The sequence below is a fragment of the Rhinolophus hipposideros genome (genome assembly GCF_964194185.1).
Source record: "Rhinolophus hipposideros genome assembly, chromosome: 21".
NCBI lineage: Eukaryota > Metazoa > Chordata > Mammalia > Chiroptera > Rhinolophidae > Rhinolophus > Rhinolophus hipposideros.
Window position 1 is genome coordinate 30814969 of NC_138067.1, and position 21018 is coordinate 30835986.

General features: G+C 56.3%; 1 protein-coding gene across 5 annotated transcripts in view; it reads left to right on the forward strand.

The window, feature by feature from the left end:
- The window catches only part of GSE1 (Gse1 coiled-coil protein), a 418445-nt gene that overhangs the window by 392970 nt on the left and 4457 nt on the right, over positions 1-21018 (forward strand). For 2 of the 5 annotated variants that reach the window (XM_081030561.1, XM_081030564.1), the window contains 12 exons: positions 5102-5274; positions 5750-5947; positions 6614-6805; positions 7241-7554; positions 8241-8565; positions 10443-11053; positions 12300-12412; positions 12702-12972; positions 14539-14652; positions 15488-15859; positions 17515-17790; positions 20668-20771. In XM_081030561.1, the coding sequence (XP_080886687.1) occupies positions 5102-5274; positions 5750-5947; positions 6614-6805; positions 7241-7554; positions 8241-8565; positions 10443-11053; positions 12300-12412; positions 12702-12972; positions 14539-14652; positions 15488-15859; positions 17515-17790; positions 20668-20771 (3063 nt within the window). Of the gene's footprint in view, positions 1-5098; positions 5275-5749; positions 5948-6613; positions 6806-7240; positions 7555-8240; positions 8566-10442; positions 11054-12299; positions 12413-12701; positions 12973-14538; positions 14653-15487; positions 15860-17514; positions 17791-20667; positions 20772-21018 lie in introns of all 5 variants that reach the window. The other 3 variants (XM_081030562.1, XM_081030560.1, XM_081030563.1) reach the window with 3 other exon arrangements.

The following is a 21018-nucleotide window of genomic DNA, read 5'->3' on the forward strand; positions in this document are numbered from 1 at the left end:
GGATTTCAGTGTTCACATCCCTGACTCCCAAACTGGCACTGTCCTCAGCCTGTCTCCTCTGCAAACTGAGGGGACAGCAGTTGGTACCAGAAGGGTTTGTGCAAAGTAAGGACATTGGTGGGTGTCGGCCATGTCCAGCTGCCGTCACCAACCAGCACAGGCCGGGGCTTACGCGACAGATTTCCTCACGGTCCTGGAGGCTGGAAGTCAGATCAGGGTGTCAGCAGGGCCGGTTCCATCTGAGGCCTCGCACTTTCCTTGGCCTGTAGACGGCTGTCTTCTCCCGGTGTCCTTACACGGTCTTCACGCTGTGTGCCTGTGTCCTCATCGCTTCCAGGAACCCCGGTCATACTGAATGAGGGCCCACCCCGATGAGCTCCTTTGCCTCAATCACCTCTTTCAGGACTGTCTCCAATGCAGTCACGTTCTGAGATACTGGGGGTTGGGGCTTCAACATACAAATTACGGGGGCGTCATTCAACCCATAACCCTGTGGAACCTGCTTAAAATGGTGCTTGCACATCCCAAGCACTTGATAAACAACAGCTATTGTTATTATTATTACCTATTGCTCAAACAAGGAATTGAAACAGGAAAAAGCCAGCCCACATTTCCTTGTGTCACGTTTTCGTGTTTCTGTCCTAACGGTGGACGCCTGCCAAGAGGGCCCTTCCCCACCCTTGGGTTCCCTGGGGGTAGCCACTGCCAGGTGACCTTCCTGCACAGAAGGAGCTGGTGGCCCTGGGAGCCACTGCTTCGCACCTGCCTAGGGCTGATCATCTCCCCCACACCTGGTACTCCCAGCCCAGAGGAGCCCTTCCTAATTAAGAACACTGTCGCTGTGCTTCTCTCCTGAATTTTTCCACCGAGTTCCCCGAGGGATGGCACCACTTGGAAATACTAATTAAACCACAAAGAAGGGGAGGCGGAGGGGGAACTCCCACCTCACCCCTCCCAGCTCTGCCTCGTTGGGTGGGGGGAATGGGCTTCAGGGTCATCGCTCAGGGTCTGTCTTTTCTCTGCCCCCATGGGTGGGGGTACATCTTCAGGCAGGCCCTGACCCAGGGTGAGGGTCCCCAAGAAATCCAGTGAGAGAGCCATGGAAATAGCTGTGGCCTGGAACCCACCTGGGTGTGGCCCGAACTTGACCTCCACTTCTGAGGTGACATACCCTCCTGGATTGTCACCTGGCCATAGCCCCCTATGCCCATCTAGAGCTGCTGCCTTGGTGTCATTTGCTCTAAGCCGTGTGCAGTTTGGAGAGTGGAGGGACAGGGCAGGGCCTGACAGGCGGATTCCTGTCTGAGGGGTCTGGAGCAGCCTGAGCTGCCCCCTGGGATAACGAGAGGTCTCCACCAGTGTCCTGTCTTCAGAGGGCCCGTTTTTGCTTGCTGTCAGCCACCTGGCGGTCAGCATTGACCTCAGGACCCAGCCATCTGGCTCAAACGGCCTCAGCTCCTTGCCTTTCACCTCACTCACTCGGGTCCAAGTGTTTTCTGAGTCCTATCATGTTCCTGGCTGGTGACGGCCACCACAGACCAAATCATCCCCTTTGCTCCCACCCAAGAGGGTCTTCCTTCCCTACCCGGTTGCCTAGACCCAGGACTCAGGACCCAGAGCCTTATAAACAGTCCCCTCCTGCCGCGGGCCTCCTCCCTGGCTCCTCGCCCTCCTCGGAGGGTCCCGTCAGCCCCAGAAACATGTACGAACCTCAGAGAGGGGGCGAGCCATAGATCTACTCCAGCCATCGGCGGTTAATGAAACACTAATGCCACCAGGGAGGGCGGGAGGAAGGGAGCTGGATTAGTAGTTGATATATGTCTCATCAGCTCTGCACAAAGGCTCAGTGGAGAATTTAATCCTTCTGGGGAGGGGAGCCCAGGGAGAGGCGTGAGGGCAGGAGAGGGGAGCCACTTCCTAAAGTGGCAACTCAGGAGTCATGGGGGGGCCCTCCTATATGGTGGGGAGGTATGGGGGGTTCTGGGGCCCCTTCGCCTGGGTCACTGCGATTTCCTAGGTTGTTGGAGTTGCGAAAGGACAGATGAAATGAAAAATAGTCTATTTTAAAGCTAACAGGGCATGTCCTGTCTGTCTGACGGGAAACCTCTCTAATCACCAGAGAATGAAGGATTTTCCTCACTCCCTTCCTCCCCCTCGTCCGTCTTTTCTTTCATCGCTACAGCTGCGCCTGCAGCCGCGGCGCAGAAATAAAAAGCTGCCCCACAGATGCTCTTCGATGCGTGCCTGGCTGCTGGGGACAGCAGTGGGAGCCTGGCTGGCGCTGTTGGGGTGCCTTGGGGTGGCTGGTGGAGCCTCCTGGGTCTGGCCTGAGTTGGGGTCTGCTCCCCGGGCCCACCCCACCCTGGGCAGCCCCCCACATGCCCTCCAGGCCAGGCTGACCTCATTCCCAGGTGCCTGTCACAAGCTTGGCAGGGCGCCAGCCAGACGGAAGGCGCGTGGGTCTGGCCCGCTGAACCCCTGCCTGCCGCACCTCCCCTCCCCCAGCCTAACTCCCTGTTTGTCTTAGCCAGGCCTGGACAAGGTGCCATCTGGCCCAGCTGCTTTCCAGCAGGGCTTTGTCCCGCCAAGGGGAGAAGGGGGCTCTACCCCATGGTGGCCCCAGTGAGGGGCAGACCCCTCGAGCTGGTTGGTGTAGGGCCCTGGCTCCTTCTTGTGACAGACGTTCGCCCTTGGGCTGGCTGGCCTGTGCCTGGCAGGGTGAGGATGTGAGGGAGAACCAGTGAGCCCCAATCTGGTAGCCCCTCAACCGGGAGTGTAGATAGGAGTGCAGAGGGGGGTGACGTCGGGCTCAGTGGAGCACTGTTGTGTGCGAACCTCCCCCCTCCCTGTGCCTACCCCCACGTCCTGTATCTACCTGTGCACCGTCCCCACTGCTCTATGAGCTGGCACTGCAGGTGACACATTTGACAGGTGGGGAAACTGAGGCACGGGGCAGTTATTCATATGTAAGGGAGTCATCTAGTGTCTCTAGCACCTGACAGAAGCCTCCTCGTAAGGCGAGCTGAGAGCCCACCCTGCTGTCTGCATGTTGCAGCTGGAGAGCCAGTGCCCACCCCTGTAAAGTCTCTGGAGAACTGGGAGGTAGGAGTTCTGGGCTCCCCACTCTGACCCCGGGTGTTGGTGGGTGTGTGTGTCCCACCCTTCACACCTACCGTTTGAGCACCCCTTCTCGCAAGGGTGAGTCAGAGTTCGTGAACCCTCGAGGACCTCGTGGTGCGTGGAGGGGCCCTGCCAGCACGTGGGAAGGGAACAGATGTTGCCACTCATTAGAAATTCCAATCAGTGGCCTGTCTCCTTCGATTAATTACCGCTGATGTGTCCTTTGGAGGACTGAGGTGGCGCGGCGGCTGTCTGGCCCGGACGTGTTTGGTAAATAGGCCTGACGTCTGGATGGGCCCTTCTCTGTGGGTCTCGGCCACCCCATCAGCAGCTTGATGCTCAGTGGCGCCGGTGTGACTATGGATGGGCCCCCCGAGGGGACAGCAGAGCAGGTGATCCATCTTTCACCACCCACACGGGGAGTCAGATGAAGTGGGGGCTCAGCTGCCCCCACCTCCTGACTCAGGAGGACAGTTGGCCGAGCAGGGAGAGTGGGGCTGGAGGAAGAGCGAGCCTCAGCCCAGGTACCTGCCCCTCGAGGCCAGACGCACCTTCACGTATCCCGCGGTCGTTCCTGGATGCACTCCTCAGTGAGACAGTCAGAGTCGTGGCCCCCCTTGTTTTCGGGGTATTGGTAGTTTGTGGCATGCTGGAAACACCATGGATTTGGGGTAGGACCAGGGTTTGTGCCCTGGGAGTGCCACCTGCATTCTCTGAGCCCTGCTTACTGTCTGATCTGTAGTGACCAGACCTGACGTCATGCGGATCTGGCCAAATGAAGGGCCTGGCTGGGAAACTCAGGCTTAGGGGAGTACGGTTGTGGCTCAGGGTAGGCCCGGACCGGAGGCTGAGAGGGGCTATCACCATGATGGCACCCCCTGGCCCCCAATGGTGGCTGCTCCAGAATCCAGAGGGAGAGCCCCCTCAGCCTTGCTCTGCAGCTCCCTTTCAGCCACGTAAATGACAGGAACAATCAGAAGCTTCCGATGATCTGATTTCTTGGGGTTGGACAGCTCCTGGAATGGATGTGCAGAGTGTCCCTCTGTGTGGTGGAAGTGGCACACCCGCGCTTGGTGCTGGCAGAGGCTTCCTGTTCTCCCGTCATGCCTTGAGCCAGCCCCTTCTCTGGGTCCCCAGGCTCCACCTCCCCGGCCAGGGACCCAAGCCAATCTCTGTCCAGGAGTCTGGGGCAGGCCGGGCTGCCGCTCATAGCTGTCTTCCCCCATCAGTGTGTGCAAAGTTGTCCCTAGACAGGTCTGGCCTGGCGAGGCCCCACAGCTGTTCTGTGCTGGCTGATGCCAGGGCTACCCTGGGGTTGGCTGGGGGCAGACGGGCACGGAGAACCCTAGGGCAGCACCACCTTCTTGATGCCAAGTCACTCTGTGGGCACCAGGGGTCAAGGTATTTGCAATGCAGGCCCAAAGCTGTCAGCACATTTGACACCTGGGCCCCGGGGGGATGCCCACATGGTTCCGTTACTCCCTGCTACAGCACAGAATGCACGTCCAGCGGGGTGGGGTGCTCGGACCAGTGTCTCTAACTCCTCACGTTTGGGTTCAGAACTGGTATGATACTGTGGGAAATCAATGCTGGGAGGGTGTGAGTGTTTGTGCAAGGTGTGGGGAGCCCGTGCTGTCGGCCATGTCCCCTCATGGGCACTGGGCATTCGTCTCAGTGATCCCAACAATCCTGGAGAGAGGCTCAATCCTTCGCGTCGCACCAAGGGAATGGCCTCCCAAGTAGCTTTCAGTCCAGACCTTTTCCTCATCGGGACTTCTCTCGTCTCACCATTCTGCCTCCCACACCTCATGTACTGCAGGTTTGGGTAAAAAACTTTAAGGAAAGGATATATCTAGAACCTGTACTAAACTGTGGCCTTTCTGTGAGTCTTGAGGAAGACCCAGTCTTCTCCATCCTCGTTGGCAACCCTCCCTCGTCCGCCTCCCCCCACGCTCACCCACTGTTCTCTGTCCTCCAGCAGGACACCAGTTCTCGGGGCAGCAGTGGTGGTCGGGAGCGCCTCCTCGTGGAGCCCCCACTGCCCCAGGAGAAGGCAGGGGGCCCGGCCATCCCCTCCCACCTGCTCAGTACCCCCTACCCCTTCGGCATCTCCCCCAGCTCGGTCGTGCAGGACTCCCGATTTCCACCACTCAAGTAAGTACAGATTGGGGACTTGGGGGTATAAGCCTGTGTGCTTGGGGTCTGGGTCCCTGTGGCTGGGCAAGCCGCCTGGAGTCTGCACCAGCTGAGGCTCAGGGCCGCCAGATGGTGGCTCAGCCCTGGGCCCGTGGCCCTGTCTTTGCCTGCTGTCCGTTTCCACACTGAGATGATGGCTGGCTCTCCATCCTGCCTAAACCCCTGTCCTGGTTCCTGGGGCCAGGGGTTCCTCCGGGCTACGGATAGCAGGCCTGTGCCTGCTGGTGAAGACAGTAAGGGGCCAGGCAGGCAGGGAACAGCAGCCGCCCCCCTCTGTGCCCTGGGCCTCCTGCCAGCACAGGCATCTCGTTAGTGAGAGCCAGGACCTTCCGAGGTGGTGGCAGGGGGAGTGAGTGTGCGGAGGCTGACTGATTTCCCAGCCTGGAGCAAGTGCTCCGCTCACCTCCGTCTCTCTCCCCATTCCCACCTGCAGCCTCCAGCGACCTGTGCACCATGTGGTACCCCCCAGCACGGTGACGGAAGATTACCTGCGGAGCTTCCGGCCCTACCACACCACCGAAGACCTCCGCATGTCCTCCCTACCTCCCCTCGGCCTGGACCCAGCCACTGCCGCTGCCTACTACCACCCCAGCTACCTGGCCCCGCACCCCTTCCCCCACCCGGCCTTCAGGTAAGTTGACTAGGACCATCTCTGCGATCCCCACTGAGGCACCAGGGCCATCATCTCCACGTACCTTCCTGTCCAGACACTAGTGGCAACATGGAACCTGGCCAGGAACATGTTTTTCATGTCCTGGAGGCTGGGCCCCCGGTGAGAGCCTGGAGCAGCACCCCAACTGTCCATTAGGGGTTAGCCATTAGGGGTTTGCCCTGATAGGAATTAGCCATTCGGGGTTTGCCCTGATAGAAATTCCCCTTGTTGTCTGAGCTGTTGTTTCCTCTCTTCCTCCCTTTGTTGTTGGCTTCCCTGGCAGCACAGAATTATTCATAAACAGAGGACTGGGTTTTCTCTAGAAGCGAGGGGCTCCTTTGCTGTGGGACGACCCCAGATGTGTGTGGTCACTGCTCTGTGTAGAAGCTACTGGATGCCTGAGCCCAACAGGGCCGTGGTCACACTGCGGACTGCCACTCACACGGGGCCTGCTGGTCAGACCCAGAAGGGGCCTGGCCTAGCTGAGCCACAGGGTGGCTGGCAGGAGGGCCTCGGAGCCCCGAGCAAGGGACTTAGGGACTGCTCGTGGATGTGGTCTCTACAGGCCCTTTGTAGAGGCCATAGGGCTGGGTCCTGCCTTTTGTCTCTAACTTTGGTGCTCATCGGCCTGTCTTCTTTGCACAGGATGGACGACTCCTACTGCCTGTCTGCCCTGCGGTCCCCCTTCTACCCCATTCCCACCCCCGGCTCCCTGCCTCCGCTGCACCCGTCAGCCATGCATCTCCACCTCTCCGGGGTCCGCTACCCTCCCGAGCTGTCCCACTCGTCCCTGGCAGCACTGCACTCAGAGCGGATGTCCAGCCTCAGTGCTGAGAGGTGAGCCACGTCCCGGCCTGGCAGCCTCTGCTCCCCCTGCCCCAGCGCAGAGCGGAAAAAAGCCCAGCTGGAGCCCTGCTTGGCGACTTTGTGGCTGGGTGGCTCCCGAGCCTCTCCTGTGCTTAGTCTCCTCGCCTGTAAAGGGCAGGGACAGTGGGTGCTTCAGGTTCCTAGGTGGTGTTGGGCTTGGTGACTGTTGGAGTCACCCCCTCCTGGCACGAGTTTCCAGCAGGGCTTACTTGGAGAGTTTGTACACAACTTGCGTGTTACAGACTGACTTGCTAACGCCATCACTATTCAGGTTAGAATGCTAGGCCTTCCACGAAAACCTTGGTCTCGGCTCAGCTGTCAGCTTCTCACTTCTGGGAATTGTTAGTGGACTGTTCCTGGGTCCCCTTCACCGTGGAGCTCAGGCTCCCGTTCCACTCCCCACAGGCTGCAGATGGATGAGGAGCTGCGACGAGAACGTGAGCGCGAGCGGGAACGGGAAGTTGACCGTGAGCGGGAGAAGGAGAGAGAGCGGGAGCGGGAGAAGGAGAGAGAGCGGGAGCGGGAGAAGGAGCTGGAACGTGAGCGGGAGAAGGAACGGGAGAGGGAGCTGGAGCGCCAGCGAGCCCGAGAGAAGGAGCTGCTAGCCGCCAAGACGCTGGAGCCAGCCTTCCTGCCGGTGGCCGAGCTGCATGGACTACGGGCCCATGCCACAGAAGAGCGGGTCAAGCCCTCAGAGCAGCTGACCCCAACCCGAGCAGGTACCCAGGGTGGATGCGCCCGAGGGATAGACCTAGGCCTTCCGGGGGCAGGCTAGCTGCAGTGGTGCGCTGGCAGGTGTCTTGACAGCCTGCTGTCCAAGGGAAAGGCCTGATTCCATAGCATCTGCCAACTTCCATGGTGTGCATTCCACTGGGGCTAGCTTCCAGCACCACCTGAGGAGGTGCTCAGTGGCACATGGCACAGATGCAGTAAACACAGATCACCTCAAGAATATGCACAAGATAAAAATGTAGCTAAAGGACTAGGAAGCGATGAGCTTTGGGTATTTTGTACCTTTTTAACATTTTATTCCATTATAAGTATACGTAGCTAACTTTCAATTAGGCCTTAACAGCTGCTTGCATGAGTCCTAAAAACGTTCTTGTGAGCCAGCGCGAGCCTGCCAGGCACCCCCCCTGCAGGTCGGCAGGCCCTGGGCTGGGTGGGAGCGGCGCCTGCCAGTGGCCACGTTTCCTTCAGGATGAGGTGTGCTCCTTGAAAGCATCCATGAGGCCCTTTCCAGTTGTCTTGGTGCTGTGGCCATGGGAAGAACCCTTCCAACGTGCAGGCAACCCTTCCCTGCCGTGCTCTGGGCAGTTGGGGACAAGAGAGAAGAGGGCAGGAGCAGGCTGGGCCTGGTGTGCTGGGATCCTGCTGGGATGTGACAGCCTTTCTCCCCCTACAGAGAAGCTGAAGGATGCCGGTCTGCAGGCGCCCAAGCCTGTGCAGCACCCCTTGCACCCGGCGCCCACCCCCCACCACACCGTGCCCAGCCTCCTCTCCAACCACAGCCTCTTTTCTCTGCCGAGCAGCAGTGCTGCCACGGCCCTGCTCATCCAGCGCACCAACGAGGAAGAGAAGTGGCTGGCGCGGCAGCGGCGGCTGCGGCAGGAGAAGGAGGACCGACAGTCACAGGTGTCTGAGTTCCGGCAGCAGGTGCTGGAGCAGCACCTGGACATGGGCCGGCCCCCGGTGCCCACGGAGCCCGAGCACAGGCCCGAGAGCGCCAGGTGGGGCCCGCCGGGTCAGGGCGTGTGGGAGGGCACTCGGCACACTCAGATCGGTTCATAGTCGGCCAACATTTATTGAGCACCTGTGGTTTGCCTGGGAGTGAACTGTAGCCTGGGTCTCCCACAGCCTCGGGCCTGCTGTCTGTTGCAGACTGTCCCTCTGCTTCTCTGGGCCCACCCTGAGGCCACACAGAGGCTCAGTCTTGTCTCCTTGTGAGCTGCCCTCTGCCCCCGTCGCCCCTCACGCCCAGGGGACTGGGAGAGCAGCCAGCGCACGACTGCATCTCCTGATAAAATCTGGCACTCTGACTCCCTCGGGCATCTTCAGCTCAGGGCCCCAGCACGGTTGCGGCCGTCAGGGACTGTGTGTTGCCGCTTCCAGCAGGGGTGGCCTCTGCCTCAGGGCCTAGCAGCCCTGTGCAGGCCTAGAGTGTTCTCACCTGGCCTCAGTGGTCCCCGCGGCAGCGGGCAGGGAACAACATGCTCAGCCTACGGACACATGAACTTGACATTCTAAAGGTCCCTTGAGCTCCAAGCTAGAAAACCATTCAGTGCTTGGCTTTGGGGTTTGAAATATTTATTCTGCCAAGGGGTTTTATTCCTTCGTTATTTACTTAAGGACGTGCAGCTTCTTGCTGTGGTTCCCTTTTGTACTCAGCTGATGAGAGGTGAGCAGCCTCAGGGTTATCGCCTGGCCTGAGTCCGGGAATAAGTAGGAGGAAGGTTGGTGGCTGTGGTTAAACGTGCCCCTCCTCGGCCAGGCAGGGGGAGCCCTGAGCGCCGGGTCACATGGCCTCCATGGCCTCTGCCCCTTCCCTTTCCGTCCCCTCAGACCTTGCCCTGGGTCACCTGGGCAGCATGGGGTGTCCCTTAAAAAATAGATACGCTTTGGAAAAACAACACCCAAAGGGCCTTTTGTTGAATCTTGTTTTAAATGCATTAGGAAAGCGTCCTTTAGTACAACTGCACGGCACAGCTGCTGGTAGGATGGACAGTCTCCTCCAGTTCCCTCCCTACCTGCACATGTGAGGGGCTTCTTGTTACACAGCAAGTGGCCTTGCTCCCTGGTCAGGCCCCAGCCCAGCTTCTGCTTTGGGGCCACGTGGGGCTCCTGCAGTTCTGGTGACAACCACTAGGGGTCAGCAGTGGCCCAGGCCCACCCTGGCTGGGAGGGTCCTCCCCACCTCAGTGGGCTGGGCAGGTGCCTAAAGCTGGTCTCTCTTGCTGCCGTTGAGGACACTGGGGAGAGGAGTCAGGGCCCCTTTGAAGACGACTGGCGGCCCTCTGTTATCTGCCCATTGCTTGGCATATCTGGAGGTCGGTACAGACAGTGGCAGGGCCACCCCTTTGGTGCTGGAGCCCTGTCTTTATTCTCTGTGTAGTGTGTCTCCTGTGGAAAACAAAAATGAGAGTCTGTCCTTCTGGGAGTTCAGAGGGATTCAGGAATTGGTGGAACAGAATGAGCCATTGCAAGGTCTCAAGTGAGAAACTGGATTGAAGGAGGGTCTGGCCTGGACCTGAGGTCACCTGTGCCCTCAGCAAGCAGCGTCCCCTCTCCAACCTGTGTCCTCTCAAAAGCAGGTCTACACACACTTGCCTCAAGGTGTTTGAAGAGGAAGTGCAGTCATGCGAAAGGGCCAGCTCTCCTGTAAGGAGCGGAAGCTGCCTGCTTCCCTCCCGCCCTGGCCAGGTGGCTTAGAGGAGGCCTGCACACGTCTCCAGTGCTGGCTCTTGAAGGGGGCTCCTGTCTGGGCCCTCGTGGAAGCGGCCTCGTGCCCCGAGCCCCGACAGGCAGCCTGGGAGGCCCATGGGTAGCTTGCAGCTCTCAGGCGTGCCCCTTCTCTTATGACTGATGGCTTGGTCTGCTCACTTCCTAGGCCGGGACCAAACCGTCATGAGCCGAGCAGCCGAGAACCCCCACAGCACTTTGGTGGGCCCCCACCCCTCATCTCGCCCAAGCCCCAGCACCACTCTGTGCCCACCGCCCTCTGGAACCCGGTGTCCCTGATGGACAGCGCCTTGGAGACACGGCGGGCACCCGAGAGCCACCCTCTGCACAGCCATCCCACCCCGTTTGAGCCCACCCGCCAGGCAGCTGTCCCACTGGTGAAGGTGGAACGGGTCTACTGCCCGGAGAAAGCGGAGGAGGGGCCCCGGAAGCGTGAGGCCACTCTGGACAAGTACCAGCCGCCACCACGGGAGACAGGGAGCCTGGAGCACCAGGCCTTTCCTCAAGGGCCTGGGCCCTTCCTGGCGGAGCTCGAGAAGTCCACCCAGACCATCCTGGGCCAGCAGCGGGCCTCCCTCGCCCAGCCAACCCCCTTTGGGGAGCTTACTGGACCCCTGAAGCCGGGCTCGCCTTACCGGCCCCCGGCGCCACGGGGCCCTGACCCTGCCTACATCTATGATGAGTTCCTGCAGCAGCGCCGGAGGCTGGTCAGCAAGCTGGACCTGGAGGAGCGCCGGCGGCGAGAGGCCCAAGAGAAAGGTCCAGCCTCCCTGGGCGGCCCCTGACCTGGGACTGGGGAGCAGTAGTGCGAGCCACTCGGCCCTCCTCCTCCCAGCCCTGTCTCGTGCTCTGGGGTTTTAGCAGCTCCAGAGGGCAAGGTCACTGGCTCGTGTGGAGCTACCTGACATCTCTGCTAGGGAGACAGACCTGGGGCCCTTGCTGGTCCTGCCGAAATACAAATTGTCCCACAAAGCCAAACCAAAGCCTGTCTATAAGGATGGTGTCTCAGAAATGCACGATTAATAAATGATGAGGGGCTAGTAAGATGAATTTTAAATATTAATAGTGTAGCACAATGGGAGGAGGCTCTTGAGACTGGGCCTGGGCCCAGCAGGGGCTCCACACGTGGAGCTGCCATCAGTGGAGGGCAGGCGACTCTGGGCAGGGGCAAGGATGGGAAGGCTGACCCTTCCTGTGCGGTGGGGGAACTCAGCCAGCAGCTCCCTGGGGTCCCCAAAGAGCCAAGGAAAACAGGTGAGCTAGCCCAGGGTGAGAGGAGCTACTGCCCCTACCGAAACAGGAGGGAGCCGGAACCTGGCCCCAGAGCCATTTCTTTTCTCCCCCTGGAAACGCGGGTCCTGTGCAGTATTGAATTCAGTCAGTTTCTTAGCCAGAAGCTGCGGCAAGGCTACGTCTTCTGGCTGTTTGACATAGACTAGATTTAGGACAGAAGCAGGATTTTCTCCTCTTCACTTGCGTGAAGGAAGAGGGCGAGCACGCTGGTATGCTTGAGTGCAGGGCTTCTGCTGCTGTTCTGTGCACACTGAGTTTGCATGCATGCTCTGTGCCTTCGAGACAGTGGGGGGACCTGAGTGTGCCTGTCCCCTCCCGGGTAATGGACCCAGATGGCCACAGGAGTGAGTGACTGAGCAGCAACAGCCTTGGGTTGCCGTGGACACGGCCCCAGACCTGTGTAATGAATGGTCCCCAGCTGGGGATAGGTGTTGGCCCAGGGACCGCCTGGCCGCTTGGGGACTGTGGCCAAGCCTGGTGCGTGCCTCCTGCCCCCACCTGCCATCCCTGAAAAGCTCTAGGACTACTAGGGGTTAATGCACTTTGTGCCACCTGGGTTGAAAGGAATCCGGGTTTTGGGGTGCTCAAGGGAGCCAGCGGGGCTTAGCGTGATGGGCAGGTCTGCACACGCACACACACCCCACACACACACACCCCCACACACACACCCCCACACACACAAGGCTGAAAACGCATCTGTCCTTGCCACCAGGGTACTACTACGACCTGGATGACTCTTACGACGAGAGCGACGAAGAGGAGGTCCGGGCCCACCTCCGCTGCGTGGCTGAGCAGCCGCCCCTCAAACTGGACACATCCTCCGAGGTATCTGGGGTCTCGGCACCGCTGAGTCAGGCTGTGGGCTGGCCTGGTACCCACACTAATGCCTCCTCTTGGCTTTGCCACTGTCCCCGTGGGCCCCTCATTTGCTGGGATGGCCCTGTGCTCCTCCCATCCCGCTGAGCGCAGGGGTCCTGCATGCTGCCAGGGTCCTCGTCCTCCAAGGCCACGGCGCGTGGGTGGGCTTCGAGGACCCCAGGGGGGGCCCCCTGGGACAGTGGAGTCACACCACTGCTGGTGGTTTCAAACTCATTTGTTTTCTTTCCCAATCTAGAAGCTAGAGTTTTTGCAACTTTTTGGCTTGACCACCCAACAGCAGAAGGAGGAGTTGCTGACCCAGAAGCGGAGGAAGCGGCGGCGGATGCTGGGAGAGAGAAGCCCCTCGCCTCCGACCATTCAGAGCAAGCGGCTGACTCCTTCGCCGAGGCCAGTCCTGTTCACGCGCTATAGCCCTGATGAGATGAACAACAGCCCCAACTTCGAAGAGAAGAAGAAGTTCCTTACCATCTTCAACCTGACGCACATCAGCGCTGAGAAGAGGAAAGGTAGGGTGGGTCTCACCTGAGCCTGGCGGGGGTGGGGCTGACTAGAAGCTTCTGAAGCAGCAGGTGGGGCTCATAGACTCCTGGGGGCGTCCTGGACGCACATGCCAGGCAGAACCTGAAAACACGTTGGTCCCGGACCTCTCGCCACTCCTTCTGGCTCCGGAGGAAGCAGGCCTCCACTCTCCACACACCTGCCCCAGGGTCCGCCTTCTCTGCATCTGAGACTCACAGTGCCCCATTCAAAGCCCGTTTTCTCTGGGGTTTCTTCCGGGATGGAAAAGACGACGTGCTGGTGTTTGATCTATGTGTAAAGCTGCTCTTGTCACTTGTCTGATCTCCTGGCACCTGAGAAGGTGGGTTTAGGGACAGACCTCCCCCCTGGCATGAGGCACAGGTGCGCCCTCCTATGGCAGAGCACGCATGCTCCACGGTGCTGGGCATTGCCTCTTGTTGGGTCACTAACATGGCCCACTGACTGGGCTTCGTGTTCTGATGGCGGCAGGCTTGGGTGGTCTGGCCGCCAGGCAGAGCCGACACACATTGTGAGTGTGTGGGTGGCCTGCTCTGAGACATGCTTCCAGGTCGGCCATTTGGGGCTGACTCTTTGGGCTGGAATCCATAGTGTAGAAGACGTGGTGTGGTCTGAACACTTTCTGGGGGTGTCTGCTTCATCGGTCTGCCCCCCACACTCGCTTAGTGCCTGGATATTGGTTTAGGTGAGAACTTGGGCTATCTGGGGTGTTCCCTTTCATACTCGCACATGCCCCTTGGTGACACCTGGTCACCTCTCTCTGGAAGGAAGTCAGAGGAAAGCAGAAGTGTCTGTTGGTCATTTAGTTGCTTCCACTTCATTACTGGGGTGCAGCACTTTCCTCTTTTGTCTTGAACCAGTAAGCTGGCATTCTCGCTTTCTCTTAGATGCATTGATTACCGGTACAAAGCCCTGGGAACACGCATCGTGCTGTTCATAAAAAGCGTCTTTATGCCTGACTCAATTCCTAAAGGAAACCACCAGTGATGTGGCCATTTAAGCCTCCACAAAAAGTGCCACTGCAATAGGAATTCGTGGCATCAGACGTCACAGGGGTCTGTTCCTTTTCAGTAAATGGCAACCGTCATGAGGACTGCACTCACGTGCCAGCAGTAGGAGGAAAAGGACATACCTGGAAGCAGCCTGTGCCTCCAGAGGAGCTGTGTGGGTCTTCGGGTTGTTTCTTTGTGTTAGGGCCAACGTTTTTGTCTTTTAAATAAGAATGCATCCTCAGAAGTCACCTTGGAAGATCATAGGTACCCATTCTTTCATACAGCTGTCATCGCCGTACACACACAGCTATTTTTGGAATCCACCTGAAATGTTACGAAGTAAAAGTGGAGAGGAATCGGGGCTCGCTCTAAGATGACAGTTTCTTCCTTTACACACTGCCTGTCCCCGTGGTGCTTGCTTTGTGTTTTTCTTGGTTTAAAGGACTTGTGCCTGCCAGTCAGAGCCTGGGCTAGAATCCTGCTCCCCTTCCCTCTCAGAAATGATGCAACTGTCTTGTTAATCTCAGGCTGCTTTTCTCATAGACAAAGAGAAACTTGTCGAAATGCTCCATGCCATGAAGCAGAAGACACTGTCAGCGGCAGTGGCAGAGTCACTCAGAAACTCTCCGAGGGACAGTCCTGCTGTCTCCCTGAGCGGTAAGGCCCAGGGCGGGAAGGACAGCCCCAGCCGCCACCGCCCAGGACTGTCGTGTGGGCTGCCCAGGGTCAGAAGCGACCACTCAAGGTCTTCACGAATCTTGCCTCCTGGAGCCAGGCTGTGCTTCTCTCCATCTCTCACACAAGCTTCCTGCACAATGGTGAAGGATCTCCTCAGGATGGACCATGAGAGTTGGAAGTCAAGGCTCAGAGAGTGAAGGGGGAGGGTCCCGGCTTCCACAAAACTCTGTCTGGTGGGCTGTAGTTGTAGCCAACGTCTGTCAGTTCAGTGGTGGCCCGAGCCACGGAAGCCCTGTGTCCCAGGTCTCAGCACCACTGCTTCGGCTCCGCTCTTCCTGTCGGCCCTTCGTGGGCATTCTTCTCCCCTGTCTGTCTTGCTCATTCAGCCTTCCAGGCCTCTCCAACACCTGCTTTCACACCTTCTCTTTCTTTTGTGGCTTTGATTCTATATCGCTGTGCTGCCGAATGGAGCAGGAAATCTTTATGGTCCAGCCCTGTGCTCAACTCCTCACGCGGTCTTTCTTGTCGGGTTGGGCTACATAACTTCCTGCCTTTGGGATGGTCTCAAGCAACTTGTTTCTTCCTTCAGATTTCTTTTCCTTCCCAGATGCTTTCCTGGGGCACCTTTCAAGGATGGACTTGCTGCTACCACACCCCGTCTTCAGACCACACGATGCGCACTGACATTTAATTAAATGGCCCCCTGAGTCTCGGTCCTTTGTACTAGGTCTTTGTTCAGTGTAAGCTGTAGAGGTCAGGGTCCGCCTGGTCACTTGCAGCTCTTAACGTTTACCTCGCTTTCTGTCTCTAAAAGAACCAGCCACGCAGCCAGCCTCTCTGGATATGGAGAAGCCTGTGGGTATTGCTGCTTCCCTGTCTGACGTCCCAAAGGCCACAGAGCCTGGGAGACTGGAACAGCTCCGGCCCCAGGAGCTATCGCGAATCCAGGAGCCGGCTCCTGCCAGTGGCGAGAAGGCCAGGCTGAGTGAGGCGCCCACGGGCAAGAAGAGCCTGAGCATGCTGCCGTACATCAGGGGCCCCGCGCCCAAGGACATTCCCGTGCCGCTGTCACACAGCATCAATGGGAAGAGCAAGCCCTGGGAGCCCTTCATGGCGGAAGAGTTTGCACATCAGTTCCACGAGTCCGTGCTGCAGTCCACCCAGAAGGCCCTGCAGAAACACAAAGGTAGGGAGTCTGCCCGCCCCTGCTCCGCTCCTGTTCTGGTAACGTTGGCTGATGTGCTGAGGGCATCAGCCGTCACTCAGCGGCAGCCACGGGCGTGGCCACTCGGGAACTCGAGTGTGCCCCTGGGGAGGTCATTAGAGCAGAGTCTGCCTCGGCAGGCCTGGGGTGAGGCCCAGGAGTCTCCGTTTCTAGCAGGCGCTCAGATGAGACTGATGCTGTCCGTCTGTGGACCACACTTGGAGGACATGTAGCGAGCGATGCCATCTGAGTTTAGTAGAAGCGCTTCCTAAATCTCAGTAAGGCCAGGAGAGGTGTCGTTACGGCAGTAGGATCCATGTGTCCTGTGGCTGAGTGATTTCCGAGTGTCCCCCACGCAGACCCACCTGGAAATCTCTCGTCTTTGGATAAGCAGACTCAGTGGCTGTTGCACCCTGCCCGGCGAGCGTGCTATGACCTAAGAATTGCTCTAACCCCGTGTTAGACCCCAGATTCACTTCTCTTACACATTTTGGTGGGCGTCACGGTTGGAGAACAGGGGCCGCTCCATTTCATTCCCATTGAATCGCAGCTTGAAATTGATTAGAAAAGAATCTTCAAAGATTAAATAACGACTGGGTATGAAATTAATGTTTGTACATGCCAATAGCCAGAAGAAAATAATTTGGTTATTATGCCCAAACCATTGTAAAATTTTTATAACTACAAGCTATAGAAGCTGATTGAATACTGATGTTGTGTCGGTATCATTCATGTAAGTTAATGCTGCCAACGGATGAAATGATACCTCAAAAAGCAAAGGGCAGTGTTCTTTGCAGTGATTAAAAAAAGACTCCCCCAAAATGAGGAGGAGTGCTTTATTGAATGTCATGAATTTACTCGAATCTTCTTCAAGAAGGAAAACGTTTTGATGACATGACTTAGGTTAAATACCTCTGTGCTCCTTGTAAGACACACCTCACGGAGGTGTTTCTGTGGCTCTAGGGCACGTTTTTCCTTTGCCTTGTTTTATGTCAACCGTGTCCTGACATTACACTTGACCGTCCCCTCAGGATTTTAAAATCCTCCAGTCAGTACCAGTTGGAGCCGTACAAGTCCACTGGATGAGCAGGTTTGGGGCTCTGCAAGGCTGTGTACACGAGGAGGCAGCATGTCATGTCCCCGTCAGAACAGCGCCAGCAGGGCCGTGCCCCGAGACAGAGCAGACCTGGTCGAGATGGGCCCCAATGTCAGGTAGTTAGCGAACTCCTCGTAGAGGGCAGAACACCAGGTAGGCTCAGGGACTGGAACACCTGTTTCACGAGAGGAGGGGCTGACCATTCCTGAGGGCCAACTATAGACCAAGCTCAAACCCACCGTTTCACAGAAGCTCGGAGATGAACTTCACTGAGATCATACACACTACAGCTGGAACGCAGCTGTGCTGCTGCCACAGCCTTCAGGGCTCTTTCTAACCATTCCTTCTGGTGCCGCCTGGACGCCCTGAAAGGCACAGGCCTGTACCTGCTTTACTTTCTGGTCTGCTGTGAGGCCTGCAGTCACGCCGACTCTGTTACCCAGAGTGGGGTAACCCGGCCCCTTCTCCGCCATACCCTGCCTGTTCCTCCCCGGCACGAGGTCCCCACAGGCTCTGTGACGAGCCCGTGTCTCCTCCCCAGGGAACGCAGCTGTGCTGTCTGCAGAGCAGAACCACAAAGTCGACACGTCCGTCCACTACAACATTCCGGAGCTGCAGTCCTCGAGCCGGCTCCCTCTGCCCCAGCACAACGGACAGCAGGAGCCCCCGGCCCCGAGGAAAGGCCCCCTCCCGCAGGAGATGGACCAGGACTCAGACGAGGAGGACGACGACGGAGAAGAGGATGGCGAGGAACCCCCCAGGCGCAAGTGGCAAGGGATTGAGGCAATTTTCGAAGCTTACCAGGAACATATAGAAGGTATATAAAGGGGAGTGGGGAGCATATCAAGGGCCGGTAAAGAGAGTAGAGAAAGCTTAATAGACCGATCAGGGCAGGATTTCACTCCCAGCACTGGGGACTGTTCCTGAGTGACAGCACGGGCACTCATTGTCTGGGCCACTAGTACATACAGATACTAGAAGGTAAATTTCCCTCAGCTGCTTTCCCTATTTCAAGGACTTCCTCGGGCTTCTGCAGGTACCTAGGCTTACTTATAGTAGTACCGTGTTTCCCCCAAAGTAAGACCGGGTCTTATATTAACTTTTGCTCCAAAAGATGCATTAGGGCTTATGTTCAAGGCATATTTTTCATCCTAAAAAAATCATGCTAGGGCTTATTTTCGGGGAAGCACGGTAATTCTTCATGGACAAACCTGAGGCCGTTCTCAGCTGTAGAAATTTAAGTACCCGCGGCCTGCCAATACTCAGTGTGACAGCCCAGGGGCCTTGCTCTCTGCTGTCTTCCATTGTGCTTCTAAATCTGTCAGTCCTGACACTCTTAGATACAATGTAACTAAACCCCAAGCAGCCAAGCCTGGTCACTGGCTACGCCTGCCTCACCCCACTTGCCGCACCTCAATGCTGGTGGCATTTTCCCTCACAGGCTGTCATCCTCCTGGACCAGCACTTTGTTCAGCCACGAGAATGTTTTCTTCTCAGCTTCATAAGCTCACTCCACCCCATCTGGGGGGACTCTGGGGGGGTTCTGGCACGCTCACTGTGCTTCTAGTACACCACCCCTTTTCTCTGCCCCTCACTTTCCTCAAGATGTCTGCAAGGCCCCTTCTAGCTTAGGTGGAGGCCGGGGTGCTATGGAGTTGATGCAGGGAGAAGTGGAGGTGCCCAGCCCTTCCCTTCCTAGTTAAACAGGCAGAGGGACTGGACTCCTTGGGAAGAAGCTCTAGGGAGCAGAGCAGTGACAAGTGCTCTGCACTCCTGGCTCTTGGTCCCTCGGACGGGGTGAGCCGTGGCCGCTCTGCACTCACCATCCTCACGGCATTTCGAGTGCTGTCAGTTTGACAAGCGGTGACAAGTAAAACCCAGGCCGCTGCCACCTAATTCGTCTATTGCCATATCAGAAGTTTTATCAAATATTACTACGTTGTAAATATTATCAACACTTGATTATAAATACGATAATCATTTCAGATACTTTGAAATAAGCATTTTAAAATCAGAGACCTAGACTAACAAAGGGAGCCACAACCAGAGTGTCAGCTCCTCGTTTGCTTCCTTTCCTCCTTCAAATGGAATCCTTTTTTTGGATTTGTCCATCACTCCTTACATGTTATTCTTTAAGTACGTTCATAAGTATTCAGAAGCAATATGTAGCATTGTTTTTTTTATTTTAATGGAGGGAAATACATCCTTTTTTCTGGGTTGATGTTTGTTGGTGCCTTGTTTGGGAATTCCTTCCCTACCCCCAAGGACATATTATTCTGCATTTCCTTCTGAAAGTCTTCCATTTCTAAAGTAGAAATCTAACTTCATCTTTCCCACCCGGACAGCCAGTTTTCCTGGTGGTTCATTGGGTGCCCTCCTCCCCCCTGGGGCAAGCCCATCATGCAGCGTTCTCACCATGCCCAGGTGTGTGTCTGGTGCTGTTCTCCAGCCGGCAGTCTCCTGGCCTGACCCCATGGCACGCCATATCTTCGCAACTCTGTTGTCTGGAGCAACTCACTCTGACTTGTTCTTCTCTAACATCTCAGCTGTTTCTTGGCCTCTTAGCTTTCCCCCGTGAATTTTAGGATCACCTTGTTTGTTCCACCCAAAAAATCCGTTGGAATTTTCAGTTGCATTGAATTTACAGATCTGGGAAGAACTGACCTCTTTGATGGTGGTGTTACTGCATTTACGAATATGCTAGTAAGTTGTATTAAATAGCGTTTGCTGATTTTCTCCATGAACAGCTTACTTTTATTAGGTTGTTTTTAGATACCACTTTGTTGTTATGGTGGATTTTTAGTTTTTGTTATCCCTTATTTGTTAGGTAATCACAGATGAGCAGATCATCTGCAAACTAAAAGTCCTGTCCTTTGTAATGTTGATAGTTTTCCTTACACTGCATTGCCCAGGACGTCTAGACTGTCGAATAGAGGCGTTAATGGCCTCCTGTGTTGTGAAACTTCTCAGTCCCTTAAAGCATCCCATTTGCTGCTGAACTTATGGTACAGGATGGGCGAAGATTAACTGATGTATTCTATGTGCACAGAGATGACGACAGTATTTTTTTCACCTTTGTTTCTTGATGTTGCTTCCCTCTTGCTGAATTCAGACTTGTTAGTACTTTTAAGATTTTACATCTCTGTTTTTAAGTGGTATTAGGCATTCATACTGTAGTTTGCTGTCATGATTGTTCTAGCTTCTATAAAATCAGGTAGCCTTCCCTGGTTTTCATTCTCTGAAATGCTTCATACAAAGCAGGGATTTATCCTTACAGGTTTGAAGTCACTCTCCTGTGAAAACCAGACCTGGAATCTTTTGGAAAGGCAGGGATTTTTTTTTTTTACTAATTAAAACTATACTTTCAACTTCCTTTATTCTGGCCTTTTTCTAGCAGCTTAAAAACTTTCAAGCCTAACCCCCTTTTCTAAACCTTTTTTAAAAATGCATTTTAAGGCCCTAAGTTTACCTTTAATTACTTCCTAATGTTTAGCCCTTAAGTTGCCTTTCAATGCTCCATCCTTTGTCTTTATTTCACTGGGCTGGATTTAATTTAGTAACACTGACATATTTACGAGCCCTGTGGTCCAAAGGGGAAGACCACGCTAGCGGGATGCACTACCGAGGGGAGGCCCTCGCCAAGGCCTGTGGCCCTGGTACCCAGAGAATGTATCAACGCCGCGTATCTTTTCAGAGCAAAATCTGGAGCGGCAGGTGTTACAGACGCAGTGCCGGCGGCTGGAGGCCCAGCACTACAGCCTCAGCCTCACAGCGGAGCAGCTCTCCCACAGCATGGCGGTGAGTCCTGGGCCGCCCACACTAGACAAGGAATGAAAACGGACCCCTGGGGTTTTTTCTTAAAACACACCGTGTTTCTTTGGTTTGCTTCATCTTTCAAGTTTGGGTTCAAGAGCACCCGTACAGACAAGTTTTGAGGGGAGGTTCTGCTCTGAAGAGTTGAAAACTTGTAGTCTTAGGGGGAAATTCAGGAGTTAATTACTCTAGCTAAGGAGAGGAGGTATCGTGAATTTTGCAGACTATTGAT